This window comes from Chiloscyllium punctatum, chromosome 5, assembly GCF_047496795.1.
Source record: "Chiloscyllium punctatum isolate Juve2018m chromosome 5, sChiPun1.3, whole genome shotgun sequence".
In the NCBI taxonomy this organism is placed as follows: Eukaryota; Metazoa; Chordata; class Chondrichthyes; order Orectolobiformes; family Hemiscylliidae; genus Chiloscyllium; species Chiloscyllium punctatum.
The window spans coordinates 4700457-4716355 of NC_092743.1; the positions used below are offsets into that span (position 1 = coordinate 4700457).

The following is a 15899-nucleotide window of genomic DNA, read 5'->3' on the forward strand; positions in this document are numbered from 1 at the left end:
CAGGCTAGAGGGGTTGCATGGTCTAGTTCTTTTCCTGTTTCCTATAGTCTTGATATTGAATTAACTGCCCTCTGAAATGGGTTAAGTAAGCACTTAATGGCCATTAAGGATGTGCAGTAAATGCTGACCTTATTGGTGAAACCCATGTCCCAAAAAAAAAAGATAAAGAACATTGCAAATCTAAGAGCACAATACTGCAAGTGCTGAAAGTCTGAAATAAATCCACAAGATGCTGGAAATGCCCTGCAATTCATCATAGAATCATGGGAGGCACAGTAGCTCAGTGGTTAGCACTGCTGCCTCACAGCATCAGGGTCCCTGGTTCGATCCTAGCCTCGGGTGACTGTTGGTGTGGAGTTTGCACATTCTCCCTGTGTCTGCGTGAGATTTCTCCGGGTGCTCTGGTTTCCTCCCACAGTCCAAAGATCTGCACATTGGGTGAATTGGCCATGCTAAATTGCCCATGGTGTGAGGTGTGTTAGTCAGAAGGAAATGGGTCTGGGTGGGTTACTCTTCGGAGGGTCAGTGTGCACTTGTTGGGCCGAAGGGCCTGTTTCCATACTGTCGGTAATCTACTCTAATCTAATCCCTACACTATAGAAACAGGCAATTCGGCCCAACAAATCCACACTCTGAAGAGCATCCCGTCCAGGCTCACCCCCCCCGTACCCTATCCCTGTAATCCTGCATTTCCTATGGTTAATCCACCTTTGAACTGTGGGAGGAAACTGGAGCACCAAGAGGTAATCCATGCAAACTCCACACAAGCTGGAATTTGAACCCAGATCCCTGGCATTGAGGCAGCAGTGCTAACCACTGAGCTTCCATGTACCCTGTGTGGAGAAACAGAGACCAAGTTAACATGGATATTGAGGGATGAGGAGTTGAAAGATTAGATATCAAGTATTAAATATTAAGAGCATTTGTGCAGAAAGCAAACTTGAATTTGAAAAATAGTCCATGGCAAATGAGTGGGTTGTAAATGGTTTTGGAGATCAAGTCAGGATGAACTCTACCAACAACAGTTGTATATTGAATGGTGGATAGGCCCAAAGGGTGAAAATGGCCTATTTCTGCCCCTATGACCCCATGTGGCCTCATTCATCTACTAACTAGCTTCTGAATGCAGTTCAGAGTCAGGTTTAACTGCTTTGTAACATTGGTGACCAATTTTCTCTTGGTTGTTTGAATATATCCAAAGATATAAGTAATTTACAAAGGCTTTAATTCTGCATTAATTATGTGGAAAGATTCCTCTTTTAATTACACAGGAGTAAATCCTTCTACTTCGCTAGTGAGAACAGGAACACCCTCTGAATCTTTAACACTTTCTTCTTGTATCATTAAGTCTTTTATTTCTGTTAGACTAGTCCTCACAGGCCGAGTATTGTGAGTGAAAAGAGCGTAAAGCTCCTTCTGCCGTTACTAATGTATGGGGTCCTGATTTACAAAGGTCCCAATTAGGAATGCTCATAAAGACTGACATGCAATCATTTCCTGAGCTTATGAATATCTCCTTTACGTTGTCCTATCTTAGGTTCTGACTCATGTACAAATTGATTTGCGAACAGACTCGAACGGGACTCATTCGCAAATCGGGGACGGTAACTAGGAAATTGCATTTTGATCTAAATCTCTAGTCCAAGATCAGCAAACTGAACATAAAATGCTGAAATTCACAGTTACACCTTCTGGAATATGGCCTGAGCTGCTGCTGTTTTTATTATTCTGTAGGTATTATCTGACAAACGTAGTTTAAAGCTGCTGAAAAATCAGAGCATTAATGTTAACTGGTGTATGTACTCACCAGAAACTGCTGTTCTCCTCCTGTCTACCACAGTACATGGGAATGTTCTTCAACCATTTTATTTCAGGGTAAGTTCGACTTCTTTCTTTGTCACCACCTGCAAGCCGTGCATATTTCTTTTGTTATGAATATGTGAGTGTATTGTATCAGATGGGGAGGACTAATGCTATTGTATATGAAGTAGATGTCGGGAATACTGCTCTGATAAAACAACACCCCTATTGGCTTAATCCTTTCAAAGCCAGACAGATGCAGATGGAGGTGGAGGCAATGCTTGATAAGATCATCATTGAACCAAGCCAGAGCGAGTAGAGTTCGCCGATCGTCTTAGTTCCCAAACCGGACAGGACTCAATGATTCTGCATGGATTATCGCAAGGTCAACGCCATTAATGCCTGGTTACTGGCAGGTACCTTTTATCAGAGTTGGCGAAAGAAATTTCTGCGTTTGTAACCCCATATGAGCTATATCAGTTTAAAGTGATACCTTTTTGAATGAAGACCACAGCCACCACATTCCAAAGACTCATGAACAGAGTTGTGGCTGGGTTAGCAAGCTGTGCAGTCTATTTGGACGACATAATGATCTTTACTATGTCCTGGAAAGATCACATGGTACAGTTGGCAGAGCTCCTTGAATGAGTATGGGAAGCAAAGCTGGTGATAAACTTAAATAAAACAGAATTTGTGAAAGCAGAGGTGACGTTCTTGGGACGTTGGTCATGGAAGGTTGACCCCACGGAACACAAAGATGAAGGCTGTCGAGGAATTTCCACAACCAATCTCGAAGAAAGAGGTGCATCGATTCTTAGGACTCAGTGGATTCTATTGGAAAGTTGTTCCAAACTTCAGCAGTGTAGTGGCACCGTTAACCAATTTGCTGGAGAAAAACGCAACGTTTTGGTGGACAGAACCATGCCAGGAGGCATTCAACCATTTGAAATCAATATTAACCACCAAACCAAGTTTTAGCTACACCAAACTTTTCAAAATGTTTTAAAGTTGCCATCGATGTTAGTGACATAGGAGTTGGAGCTGTACTCCTACAGGAGGATCAGGATGGGATTGAACTGCCAGTTGGTTACTTTTTGAAGACGATCAACATCCACCAGAGGAAATACTCCACAATCGAAAAGGAACTATTGAGTTTGGTCCTGGCCTTACAATAGTTTAACATGTATGTCCTGAACAATGTGTCAGTGACAGTTGTGTACACCGATCACAATTTCCTACATTCTTAGAATGTTTTAAAGATAAGAATATGAGACTGTGACATAAGACTCCAATGAAATAGAGTTTTAATTTAAAAATTGTACATGTTGCAGGTCATAAGTAATAATAACTATAGATCAAAAGTTTAGATGAGATTTGTCTTTATTTAATGTGACATACATATATACAGTTATATATGTTAAGGTAAAGTTAGATTAAAGTTATCTGTATATTAGGGTAATATGTTAAAAGAATGGAGGAAAAAAATTGAAGCCATCTTTTCATTATGATGGTTCATTTATTTCTTAAGGAGGGGGGGATGTGTTATGAAGATGTGAGTGTCCTGTAGGAGTACAGCTCCAACTCCTATGTCACTAACATCGATGGCAACTTTAAAACATTTTAAGAGAGTTAAAAGCTAGCAAAAACTACTTGACACTGCACTGAAAAAGATATATAATGTAACATTTGGACAAACCATAGTCGATTAGCTGGTTGCCTGGAAATGACAAACAGATTTGAATTAGGCCTATAAGTTTAAGTTATACCCCAAAAAATACCGAACTCCAAACCAGTTTGAATTGAATATATTGACAATCTTAAAAGCCGATGCTTTGGGGGTGTAAGACCAGGGAAAACTGAACAGTTGGGAGGAGAACTGCCAAGCCACCAGCATGTAGAGACTGCCTGAGGAATAGCTCTCTTAAAGGTACCTTTATCAATCCATAACCTATAAAACAGAAATTCCTAAGAAGGAGAAGAAAAGAGGGAGGAAGAGAAGATTTGACGTCTGGCTGATTTTAAAAACTTGAATTTTTGATAAACCTTAATCGGGGATTTTTATCAGAGTAGTATTGTTTTAGATGTTTAGATACCTACAGTGTGGAAACAGGCCCTTCGGCCCAACAAGTCCACACCGACCCTCCAAAGAGAAACCCACCCCTTTATTTACCCCTGACTAATCCACCTAACGCTATGTGCAATTTAGCGTGGCCAGTTCACCTAATCTGCACATCTTTGGACTGTGGGAGGAAACCGGAGCACCTGGACGAAACCCACGCAGACACTGGGAGAATGTGCAAACTCCACACAGACAGTTGCCCGAGGCTGGAATCGAACCTGGGACCCTGGTGGTGTTATACTTTAAGAAATAAAGTTGTTAACTTCTACTTTAACTAGTTCTTGGCAACTCAAATTTTCACAGACTACTGTATGGAATAAATCTTTTCTGTGTTGCTGGTTTAAATTAAGCAGGAGGGTTTACCCTGTGTTGTAACACTTTGATCCAAATTGTAAAAATAAAGTGCCTAGAAGCCCTAGATAATGTGCAAAAATAAATATAGTGATAACAGAACCTCGGGGTTGGTGGGGTGGGGGGGGATTTGTGACAGTTGTACCTATCAGAAAACATTCACAGACTGTAGCAGTTTTGTCTCAAAGAGAAGGCGGAATGGCAAGATGAAAGCAATCTTTAATATTATGAAAGTATTCAGTAGTGTAGAGTCATTGAGTCCTACAACGCAGAGACAAGCCCTTTGGCACAAACTGGTGCAAGCTGACTAAAATGCCCATCCATTCTCTGGCAGCCCATTCCATATATGCACCACTCTCTGTGGGAAGGAGTTGCCCCTCAGGTCCTTCTTAAATTTTCCCCTCTCACCTTAAACCGAGGTCCTCTAGTTTTCAATTCCTCACCCCTGGGAAAAAGACTGTGTGCATTCATCCTATCTGTGCCCCTCATGATTTTATACACCTCAATAAGGTCACCCCTCATTCTCATACATTCCAAGGAATAAAGTCCTATCCTGGCTGACCTCTCCCTATAACTCAGGCCTACTAGTCCTGACCTCCTCCTCGTAAATCTTCTTTGCACTCTTTCCAGCCTTTCCTATAACAGGGGGATCAAAACTGTACACAATACTCAAGTGTAGCCTCACAAATAACTTACACAACTAATAACATATTGTCCTAACTCCTATACTCAATGCCTCGACCGACGAAGGCCAGAATGCTAAATGCTGCCTTCACTGCCCTGTCTTCCTGTGATGCAGCTTTCAACAAACTATGTATTTGTACTGCTAGGTGTCTCTGTTCGACAACACTCCCCAGGACCTTACCATTTACTGTATAAGTCCTACCTTGGTTTGACTTTCCTAAGTGTAACACCTCACACTTACCTGTATTGAATTGCATTTGCTAATTCTCAGCCCGCTTCCCCATTTGATCAAGATCCTTCTGTTTTTTTCTGATAACCTTCGTCACTATCAACAATACCTTATAATTTTGTATCATCCACAAACTTATGCCTTGTACATTCACATCCAGATCATTTGTGTAAATAACAAATAACAAAGATCCCAGCACCACCTCTGTGGCACACCATTAGTCACATGTTTCCAGTCCAAGAAACAATCTTCAACCATCACCCTCTGCTTCCTACCATCGAGTTAATTTTGAATCCAATTAGCTAGGTCTTCCTGGATGCCATGCGATCTAATCTTCATAACCAACCTGCCGTGTGGGATCTTGTCAAAGGCCTTACTAAAATCCATATAGACAACATCCACTCCCCTGTTCTCATCTATCCTCTTGGTTACCTCTTCGGAAAAACTCAAAGATTTATCAGACATAACTTCCTGCACACAAGTCATAGTTAGATATCTAATGTTGTTTCTTTTGTGGAATAAAGCCAAATCTGCAATAATGCTTACTTATGAGGTGGTATTTCACTAAAACTTTAAATTATCGAGCAAGCCAGATTTTGTTCTGGGGTTTTGTGTAACCAAGAGTAACTCAATTGGAATCTTAACCACAAAGGTGACAATGGCTAGATGGCCAAAGCTCGGTCGTAGAGTTCTAGGAAATTTCCAAAGGAGGAAAGTGAGGTAAGTTGGAGGAAGTACCAGAGCTTGGGGCTTAGGCAACTGACCGCATAACCACAATTGTGGAGTGATTATGATTTTGGATTTGTAAGAGGCTGTAAGTAGAGGAGTATCTCAGCACTGTGAGGATGGAAGAAGTTATAGTGGTAAGAAGGGGTGTGAGACCTCGAAGGGATTTGATAACTAAGATGAGAATTTTAAAGTAAAGATGTTTTGACCAGGAGATGATGTAGTTCAGCAAATTGTTGTGGTACATTGATTTACCTGTTTAGAAACCAATCCATGTATCTCAATGAGAAGTCGTGGATGTGTTTTTAGTTTTAAGACAATTTGATTTTACCTTTCCAGAGTGGAACAATGTCCAAAATGCCAAAATTTGAAATTGAATTACCAGCCTCTCCCAAATCTACAAACCTCAGCCTTTCTGATATTATAATGGCCACTATGTAAGTAAGAAGCTTCTCTCTAAGTGATAATGACTAATTTTGTGTTTATTTTTCATGCTTCAGAAGAGCATTTCTAACAGTACTACCAGGCTCAGATGGTGCTACTCCATGGAATTAATTTAAAAAGATTTTTAGATCTGCTTGGTCCTGACTATTTAGTTATTCCACACTCCAGAGAGATGATAAAACTAACCAATTCCTTCTGCTATTAATTTAATGTTACCCTGATTCCCCAGGATGTCTGTCAAATCCAACCAGAATTCTCTAGTAAGTGAGCTTCCTGCACTCAGACTGGCACACCGAGTCTCTTTGACAATTTGGGGGCATTTCTGGGTTTTTTAATTGAAGCATACCCAAGTTATGTAAAAATGATTTGGATTGCTATTGTTTTAACTGTATAACAAAATTGAAATGGTTTTCAAAAGTTTTGAGCAGGCCTGATACAGACTGGCTCCCAAAGACTTGCCAAGTGACTAAAAAGGCAATGAGAGAAGGAAGCCCTGTTTGTATCAAGATTGCTGAGCTCTAGTGACTGACACACTCCTTTAAATTGTGGACTATTTAGGAAGAGGATGGTTAACTGGTAACAATTCAGTTTATAAAAATGTGAAACCTAGTTAAGTAGGAGATTTGTGAAACTTTCTGGAGATCCTGTGGAGCAGCAGATTATTTCTGACTGAAACAGGGTCCCTTTTGTGCATTATTGGTAGGGGAAGAGGTCGAAATATAATTTAAAAGAGCAGCTTGCTTTAGTCTCCACTTATGAGGAAGCTTTTGATTTTCTCTGGACATTTTAGTGTGCTGCAGTGATTGGACAAATCATGATTGAGTGTGTTCAGAGATCCTACCAACTGTTGTCTTTAGTTGGTTGGCACCAACCATTCTTGTCATGTTGACACAGAAATTTTACTGTATAAGACCATAAGACCATAAGACATAGGAGTGGAAGTAAGGCCATTCGGCCCATCGAGTCTACTCTGCCATTCGATCATGGCTGCTGGGCCCTTCAACTCCACTTACCCGCATTCTCCCTGTAGCCCTTAATTCCCCGAGACAACAAGAATCTATCAATCTCTGCCTTGAAGACATTTAGCGTCCCGGCCTCCACTGCACTCTGCGGCAATGAATTCCACAGGCCCACCACTCTCTGGCTGAAGAAATGTCTCCGCATTTCTGTTCTGAATTTACCCCCTCTAATTCTAAGGCTGTGTCCACGGGTCCTAGTCTCCTCACCTAACGGAAACAATTTCCTAGCATCCACCCTTTCCAAGCCATGTATTATCTTGTACGTCTCTATTAAGTCTCCCCTTAATCTTCTGAACTCCAATGAATACAATCCCAAGATCCTCAGCTGTTCCTCACATGTTAGGCCTACCATTCCAGGGATCATCCATGTGAATCTCCGCTGGACACGCTCCAGTGCCAGTATGTCCTTCCTGAGGTGTGGGGACCAAAACTGGACACAGTACTCCAAATGGGGCCTAACCAGAGCTTTATAAAGTCTCAGTAGCACAATGGTGTTTTTATATTCCAACCCTCTTGAGATAAGTGACAACATCGCATTCGCTTTCTTAATCACAGACTCAACCTGCATGTTGACCTTTAGAGAATCCTCGACTAGCACTCCCAGATCCCTTTGTACTTTGGCTTTACGAGTTTTCTCACCATTTAGAAAGTAGTCTGTGCTTTTATTCTTTTTGCCAAAGTGCAAGACCTCGCATTTGTTCATGTTGAATTCCATCAGCCATTTCCTGGACCACACTCCCAAACTGTCTAGATCCTTCTGCAGCCTCCCCACTTCCTCAGTACTACCTGCCTGTCCACCTATCTTCATATTATTGGCAAACTTCGCTAGAATGCCCCCAGTCCCTTCATCCAGATCATTAATATATAATGCGAACAGCTGTGGCCCCAACACCAAACCTTGCGGGACACCGCTCGTCACCTACTGCCATTCTGAAAAAGAACCTTTTATCCCAACTCTCTGCCTTCTGTCAGACAGCCAATCCTCAATCCATCCCAGTAGCTCACCTCGAACACCATGGGCCCTCACCTTGCTCAGCAGCCTCCCGTGTGGCACCTTGTCAAAGGCCTTTTGGAAGTCTAGATAGACCACATCCACTGGGTTTCCCTGGTCTAACCTACTTGTCACCTCTTCAAAGAATACCAACAGGTTTGTCAGGCATGACCTCCTCTTAGTAAATCCATGTTGACTTGTCCTAATCAGACTCTGCTCTTCTAAGAATTTAGAAACCTCATCCTTAATGATGGATTCTAGAATTTTACCAACAACCGAGGTTAGGCTAATTGGCCTATAATTTTCCATCTTTTGTCTTGATCCTTTCTTGAACAATGGGGTTACAACCGCGATCTTCCAATCATCCGGGACTTTCCGTGACTCCAGTGACTCTTGAAAGATCTCAACCAATGCCTCTGCTATTTCCTCAGCCACCTCTCTCAGAACTCTAGGATGTATCCCATCGGGGCCAGGAGATTTATCAATTTTAAGACTTTTTAGCTTTTCTAGCACTATCTCTTTTGTAATGACAACCATACTTAACTCAGCCCCCTGACTCCCTTTAATTGTTGGGATATTACTCCTGTCTTCCACTGTGAAAACTGACGCAAAGTACTTGTTAAGTTCTCCTGCTATTTCCTTATCTCCCATCACTAGGCTTCCAGCATCAGTTTGAAGTGGCCCAATGTCTACTTTTGTCTGTCGTTTGTTTCTTATGTATTGAAAGAAACTTTTACTATTGTTTCTAATATTACTGGCTAGCCTACCTTCATATTTGATCCTCTCCTTTCTTATTACTCTCTTTGTTATCCTCTGTTTGTTTTTGTAGCCTTCCCAATCTTCTGATTTCCCACTGCTCTTGGCCACTTTATAGGATCTCTCTTTTTCTTTAATACATTTCCTGACTTCCTTTGTCAGCCATGGCTGTCTAATCCCTCCCTGGATAATCTTTCTTTTCTTGGGGATGAACCTCTGTACAGTGTCCTTAATTATACCCACGAACTCCTGCCATTTTTGCTCTACTGTCTTCCCCGCAAGCCTCTGCTTCCAGTCTATTTTTGTCAGTTCCGCTCTCATGCCCTCATAATTACCTTTATTTAACTGTAACACCATTACATCCGATTTTGCCTTCTCTCTTTCAAACTGCAGACTGAACTCTACCATATTATGATCGCTGCTTCCTAAGGGTTCCCTTACTTTAAGATCTTTTATAAAGTCTGGTTCATTGCAAAGCACTAGGTCTAGAATAGCCTGCTCCCTTGTGGGCTCCATGACAAGCTGTTCCTAATGGTAGGAATAATCTTTAGACTGCAGTAGTAATTTTTAAATCTTTATTTTTACCAAGATATGGACAACTTTACGTGCTTTATCTGAAGCACCAACCAAGGACTCCAAATAACCCAGGGGCAGAAGTGATCTTGTATTATTTACCCAGGTAAGAGTTGTTCATTCAGATCCCACTGAGTCTGTGTTATACTTTTTAAGATGAGTTTCCTAAATATTTACTGCATTTTAATTGCAGGGAAGGTCAATGTAAGAAAATGCACATATTAAAATTAAATACCACAGGCAAATTTGCCTTGAATGTTGTTGATAACTTGGTTGTGGTGCATCACCAAAGTTCTCAGGTAAGGAATTTAACTAGTCTCTTTGCTTTATAATAAAAATCGAAAGAACTGTGGATGCTGTAAATCAGAAGCCAAAACAGAAGTTGCTGGAAAAGCTCAGCCAGTCTGGCAGCAACTATGAAGTGAAATCAGATTTAACATTTCGAGTCTGGTGACCCTTCCTCAGAACAGTTGTGAGGAAGGGTCACTGGACCTGAAACGTTAACTCTGATTTCTCTTCGCAGGTGCTGTCAGACCTGATGAGCTTTTCCAGCAACTACTGTTTTTGTGTCTCCTTACTTGGTGTTCATTGCTAATCTTAGTGGATGGGTAACCATTTCAAATGATCTCTGTCCCCACAAACACATGGAACAGGAGTAGGCTGTTCAGTTCTTGAGCCTGTTCCCTATTCAATAAGATCATGGCTGATCTAATTGTAACCTCAAATCCACATTTCTGTCTACTCCTGAAAATCTTTTAACTCCTTGCTTGACAAGAAACAATCAACCTCTGCCTTAAAAATTTTCAAGGATTATGCTTCCACCATCTTTCAGGAAAAAAACTTGCAAAGATTCACAACCCCTCAGGGGGAAATAAAACACCAACTCTCTGCTTTAAATGGACGGACCTGATGTTTAAAGAGAGGATTTGATTCTAATATAAGAGGAAGCAGGCTCTGCACAACTCAGCATCACATTCTCTCTTTCTTGTATGCGATCTGTCTCCCATCGTCTCTCTGTCACTTTCTAATGGCAATTATGTTTCCCAGTCAGGATGGCATGGATGTTTTTATCTTTGGAAGTGATGTGGCTGTAAGTGTTTTGGGAATCAGTTGTTCTCTTGGTGGGATTCACTGTAGGAGGAAGTGAGAAAAATTGTCTGCAGACTGTTTGACCCTGTGATTTCTTTGAATTTCTTCAGACATCAATGATCTTTGATATAAAACTGCGAGCAGAGTTTGATGGAGCTGTCACCATTCATCATCAAGTGCTTCCAGCTTTATCTATTCACCCATGCAAGATTCCTCGGGCAGGTGCATATGTTCAGAATAACCTTGAGTACATGTGATTGTTCACATACTTTGGTGCTTTGACATTGAGCTTAGTTTTGATTGTCAATTAAAGTTGATGTAATATTGAAAATAAATTTTCCCATTTCCTGTTAAAAACCATCACATGAGATTTCCTGATTTAATGAGGATCGAGAGAAGCAATGGGAATATTAAAACTACCCTCTGTGCACTCCCCAGTCCTGAGGGGAAGGTTAGCAGGATTCCTGCTTCTCTCTCCAATGACTTGTGTTACATTGTGTACGCGTGTTCCTTATACAGGAAATGCAAGCTTTGAGTCAGCTGTGGGACCTTCTGAAAGTAGCTCATCAACGTGTACTGCCCAAACACACACATATAACGTGGTCACTTTGGCGAGGTAACAGAGGCTGCTGTTTCCGCTCTCTGGCTGAAGCCTCCTCCAGTTTAGCTTCTTTTGCATCTTTCACTACCCCTCCCCTGCCATTGGCAGCCATGCCCTAAGCTCAGGAATTTCCTCCCTAACTCTCTACTTCTCTCTCCTCCTTTTAAGCTGCTGTTTTAAAAACTACCTGTTTTGATCCAGCTTTTGTTCTTCTTTCCTAATATATTGCTCAATATCAAATTCTGTTTGATAACACCCCTGTGCAGTTAAATCCGGACATAGAAACTACATCTCTTTCTGTCTTTGTTGTAGTCATCTAATATTGTATTAATGTCTTAATTCTTTGTCCAGGTCCATCAGCTGTAACAACACAAAGCCCTGTCCCATGTGAACTTTGTATCCTTCAGAGTGAATCATAAGCCAATATCTAAAATTGCCATGTGAATTTCTGACTAAGCATTAAACTGAGCCAAGTTCCATCAGTGGGGCAATTTACTTGAGAGTCGGGCAGCATCTGTGGAAAGGGTAACGGTGAATATTTTCATAGTGGTTAAAAACAATGACTGCAGATGCTGGAAACCAGATTCTGGATTAGTGGTGCTGGAAGAGCACAGCAGTTTAGGCAGCATCCAAGGAGCTTTGAAATCTCATCTCATTTTCATATCAATTCATCAGAAGAACAATAAAGTTAGAGACAACATCTTCTCAGAGCTGGGAGGGTGGGGAAAGAAAAACCACAAGGGAAGTGGAGAACAGGTGTGATTGGCCAAGTTAGGAGGGTTAGGCAGGGAGTGAGAATCTCTGCAAGCTGAGAGGAAGTGTTTTATGAAAGGATCTGCTGGTGTGAAGGATGGAATCAAACTGCAGATCAGGGCAGCTCTTAAAGTGAGGACTGTCCATGTGAGTTGCTTAAATTTGTTCACTCCATCTGGCTAGGCCATCATTCGTTGATATCCCTGATTAATTAGAGGGCAATTAAGAGTCAGACACACTGTTGTGGGTCTGGAGTCCCATGTAGGCCAGAGGTAAGATTTCCCTCCCTAAAGGACGTTAGTGAACCTGATGGGTTTTTTTTTAATGACATTCGACAGCTGTTTCATGGTCATCTTTTAGACTACCATTAAATTCCAGATTTTATTGAATTTTTTTGGGATTCAAACCAACATCTCCAGAACATTTAGCCTGAGTTCTGGATTAGTAGTTCATTGACATTATCACTATACCATAGAATTGGGTAATTCATGGCATTAAGTGTGTGTCTCAGGAAGCTTATGCCTGAAACATTGACTCACCTGCTCCTCGGATGCTGCCTGACCTGCTGTGCTGTTCCAGTGCCATGCTTTTCGATTTGATCTCAGGAAGCAGGAATAGTTATAGGGCCTGGGACAGAATGGGGTTGGAGGCCGGGGCCAGACGTCAGCATCTTTACAGAATATCTAGTCACTGACATGTTGCTCTTTGTGGGAGCTTGCTGTCTACAAATTGGCTGGTGTGCTTCCTACATCATAGCAAGTGATAGGATTTCATTGGTTATAAAGTGCACAGTGACTGTGAAAAGTGCAATGTATATTCCAGCTTTCTTTAAAATCAAGTACAAATTAATTCAGTAAAAATGTCCTTGCTGTGTCAGTGCCTTTTGAGGTTTCTTTAACTTTTAGATTCTTCCTCATGGACTGTGTTTCAACCTGACATTATAATCAATGCCAGTGAAGGTGAGTGAATTCTAGGAATTTCTTCTTATTTGTACTGTGGGCTTTTATCAATTTACAATGCGTCAATAATGTAGTTTGCAACTAACTCAGCCTGAAAATTGTGAAAAACCTCTTGTTTTTGTAGTCAGTGTTCATGTGTAAATGTGCAGTGTCTAATTGGAGGGTGTGGTTTACTCCTCCTTTTCTTCCTCATTCCTTGTGCCTTGTGTCCTCCCCTGATCTGCCTGTTGTCTTGCAAGTCTGCCAGAAACAAGGGGATAGAGGAGATGGGGATAATTTTTTTTTAAAGCAGTGTGATATTACTATCTGGAAGGTGCTGCATGAAAAGTTGATGGCAGATACTAAAGCTTTCAGAAAGAAATTTGGTGAGCATCTGAAGGGGATTAACAGTTCTTTCAAAGAGTTGGCACAGGCATGATGGTCTGAATGGCCTATTGTGCTATAAGATTCTGTGAAGAATCTCAAGATGGAATTGTTTTTAAACATTGGAGAGAGACTTGACTACTTTTAGAGATAACCTGACCATAATTATTCAACTGTTTCCCTTTTTAATCCTCCTTACATTGACTAGAAAAAGAGTTGTCCCTTTCTCAGTTGCTGCAACCTCATTGGCCAAGTTAAATATTAATTTTGCAATTCACTGTTTCCCAATTTCCCAAGCAGATGAATATTTGCCTTGCCCATCCTTAAACAAAGGGATTTAAAATAAACTGGGGATGGGGAGATATTGGTGGTGGGGGCTGGGGTCGCAAAGTAGTCTAACTGATCCATACCAGTGGTCAACCCTCAGTGTTTAAAAAATGAACTCTGAAGGAGTGGGCATCTTTGGTTGGGCCAGTGGTTATTGCCCAGCGCTAATTGTTCTTTGTCTTGTGAGTGCCTTTTGGAACCAGCATTGTGTGTGTCCAATATGACTCTAACCAGCAGAGAGTTTTCCTCCTGATTCCCGTTGAATCCAATTTGGTTAGGGCTCCTTGGTGCTAGAACTCAGTTAAGTCTGGCCTTGATGTCAAGGGCTGTCACTCTCGCCTCCCCTCTGGAATTCAGCTCTTTCGGCAATGTTTGAACCAAGGCTGTAATGAGGTCAAGAGCTGTGTGGCCCTGGCGGAACCCAAACTGGGTATCACTGAGCAGGTGCTGCTTGATAGCACTGTTGATGACCTCTTCCATCACTTTACTGATGATTGAGAGTAATCTGAGCTGTAATTGGCTGGGTTGGATTTGTCCTGCTTTTTGTGGACAAAATGTAGCTTAACAATTTTTCACATTGTCAGGTAGATACCAGTGTTGTATCTGTACTGGAACAGCTTGGTTAAAGGAGCAGCATGTTCAGGAGCATGTTGCTGTCCCAAGTTTGGTTTTCTCTCTTGGAAATTCCTCTTTGTTTCTCCTAACAAATTGTTCATGATTTTATTAAACAACCAACAGGAAACCAGAGTTTATCTTTAGAGGAAAGAACTGCAGTCTGTTCAGTCTCTAATGTCTATACTGTCTTAATTCTGAAAGCATCTTGGAAGTCTTTGTTTTGCTTAATCCCCATTACCTCTCCTTTTTCTCATATGGAAATTGCTACTGACTGGATTGTTCTGTGAGGAGGTAGCATCAACTCAATGGTCCAAATGGCTGCTTTCCTGACTGTAAATGACTCTGACTTCAATGTCTTCATAACTTTGAGCCTCTTAAGTCTTCTCTTTATTCTTCCAGTGAATCTCCTGTACACCCTGTTCCATTTTGACATCCTTCCTAAAGTGTGAAGAACAGAGCCAGTGTTCCAACTGACACTTGAGCAGTTTTATAGAGGTTTGTTGTAACTTGCTTACAGCAGCTTTTATATTGACTAGGTTCTCTGATTGTGGACAGGTTACCTGTGGTGTCTCCAGATAAAGCTGCAGCCCATTGTCCACATGCTTCAAGACAAAGGACGGCTAATGGACTTCCTCCTACAGAGGAAGGACTGTAAAATGGTCATCTTGTCTGTATGTTGTCAGAGTGAGTACCTTCCTGCACTCGGAATGAATCATAACCATTTGTCTGGTAACCACATGAATAACAAATGAATATTTAAGTGAGCCTTCAGTATTTTGTTCAGAATGTCCTCCTCCTATTATTTTTTTATTATTGTGGCCATCGGTGTCTTTCTGTTTTGCACGGCAGAGAGCAGTATAGCTTTCACAATGTGATACAGAAATTCCCCCTGCTGGATGACTGAGTTTTATAGTATTTACTCTGTCTGATTAGACATGGGAAATTGAGGGTTAATTGATGAGCACAGGTTGCATAGGCTTCAATTCCCTGAGTGTTTATGATGTAATTGTTGATCTAATTGAGGTGTTAAAAATAATTGAAAGAATTCAATAAGTTCAGTATAGAAAAACTACATCCCCAGTATTTGTGGGGGTGGGGGAGGGGGCGGGGAGCTGACAGGGAGGGGTTAGTGCTGCAGGAATCTCCCCAAACAAGGAGTCAGAACCTTAAAATTCATGCTTGGCTGTTCGGGAGATTGTCAGAGAGTTCTTCGATACAACGTCTGGAATTCTTTTCCCGGCAAAAAGAGGCTGGAAGTTGGTTCCCAATTTCAAGATTGAGCTTGGTGAATTTTTATTGGAACCAAGGCAGTTGGATGAGTTGAAATGCAGATCAGCAAAGATCTAAGTAGGGCTCTTATGGTGCAGTGGTAGTGTCACTACCTCTGGACTGGAAGGCTTGGATTCAGGTCACATCTGCTCATCGAGTGGCGGAAAACGCTGCACGATCTTCTCCAGTGCTTCTGTTCTTGATGGCATCTTAGACTGCAAGATGTAGGAG

At 41.5% G+C, this 15899-nt stretch overlaps 1 protein-coding gene across 6 annotated transcripts in view; it reads left to right on the forward strand.

The window, feature by feature from the left end:
* The window catches only part of rmc1 (regulator of MON1-CCZ1), a 63581-nt gene that overhangs the window by 31797 nt on the left and 15885 nt on the right, over positions 1–15899 (forward strand). For 5 of the 6 annotated variants that reach the window (XM_072569666.1, XM_072569670.1, XM_072569667.1 and 2 more), the window contains 8 exons: positions 1735–1875; positions 6249–6346; positions 9709–9798; positions 9886–9991; positions 10892–11003; positions 11734–11778; positions 13041–13094; positions 14955–15083. In XM_072569666.1, coding sequence (XP_072425767.1) covers positions 1735–1875; positions 6249–6346; positions 9709–9798; positions 9886–9991; positions 10892–11003; positions 11734–11778; positions 13041–13094; positions 14955–15083 — 775 coding nt within the window. The remainder of the gene's footprint in view (positions 1–1734; positions 1876–6248; positions 6347–9708; positions 9799–9885; positions 9992–10891; positions 11004–11733; positions 11779–13040; positions 13095–14954; positions 15084–15899) is intronic. The other variant, XM_072569672.1, reaches the window with a different exon arrangement.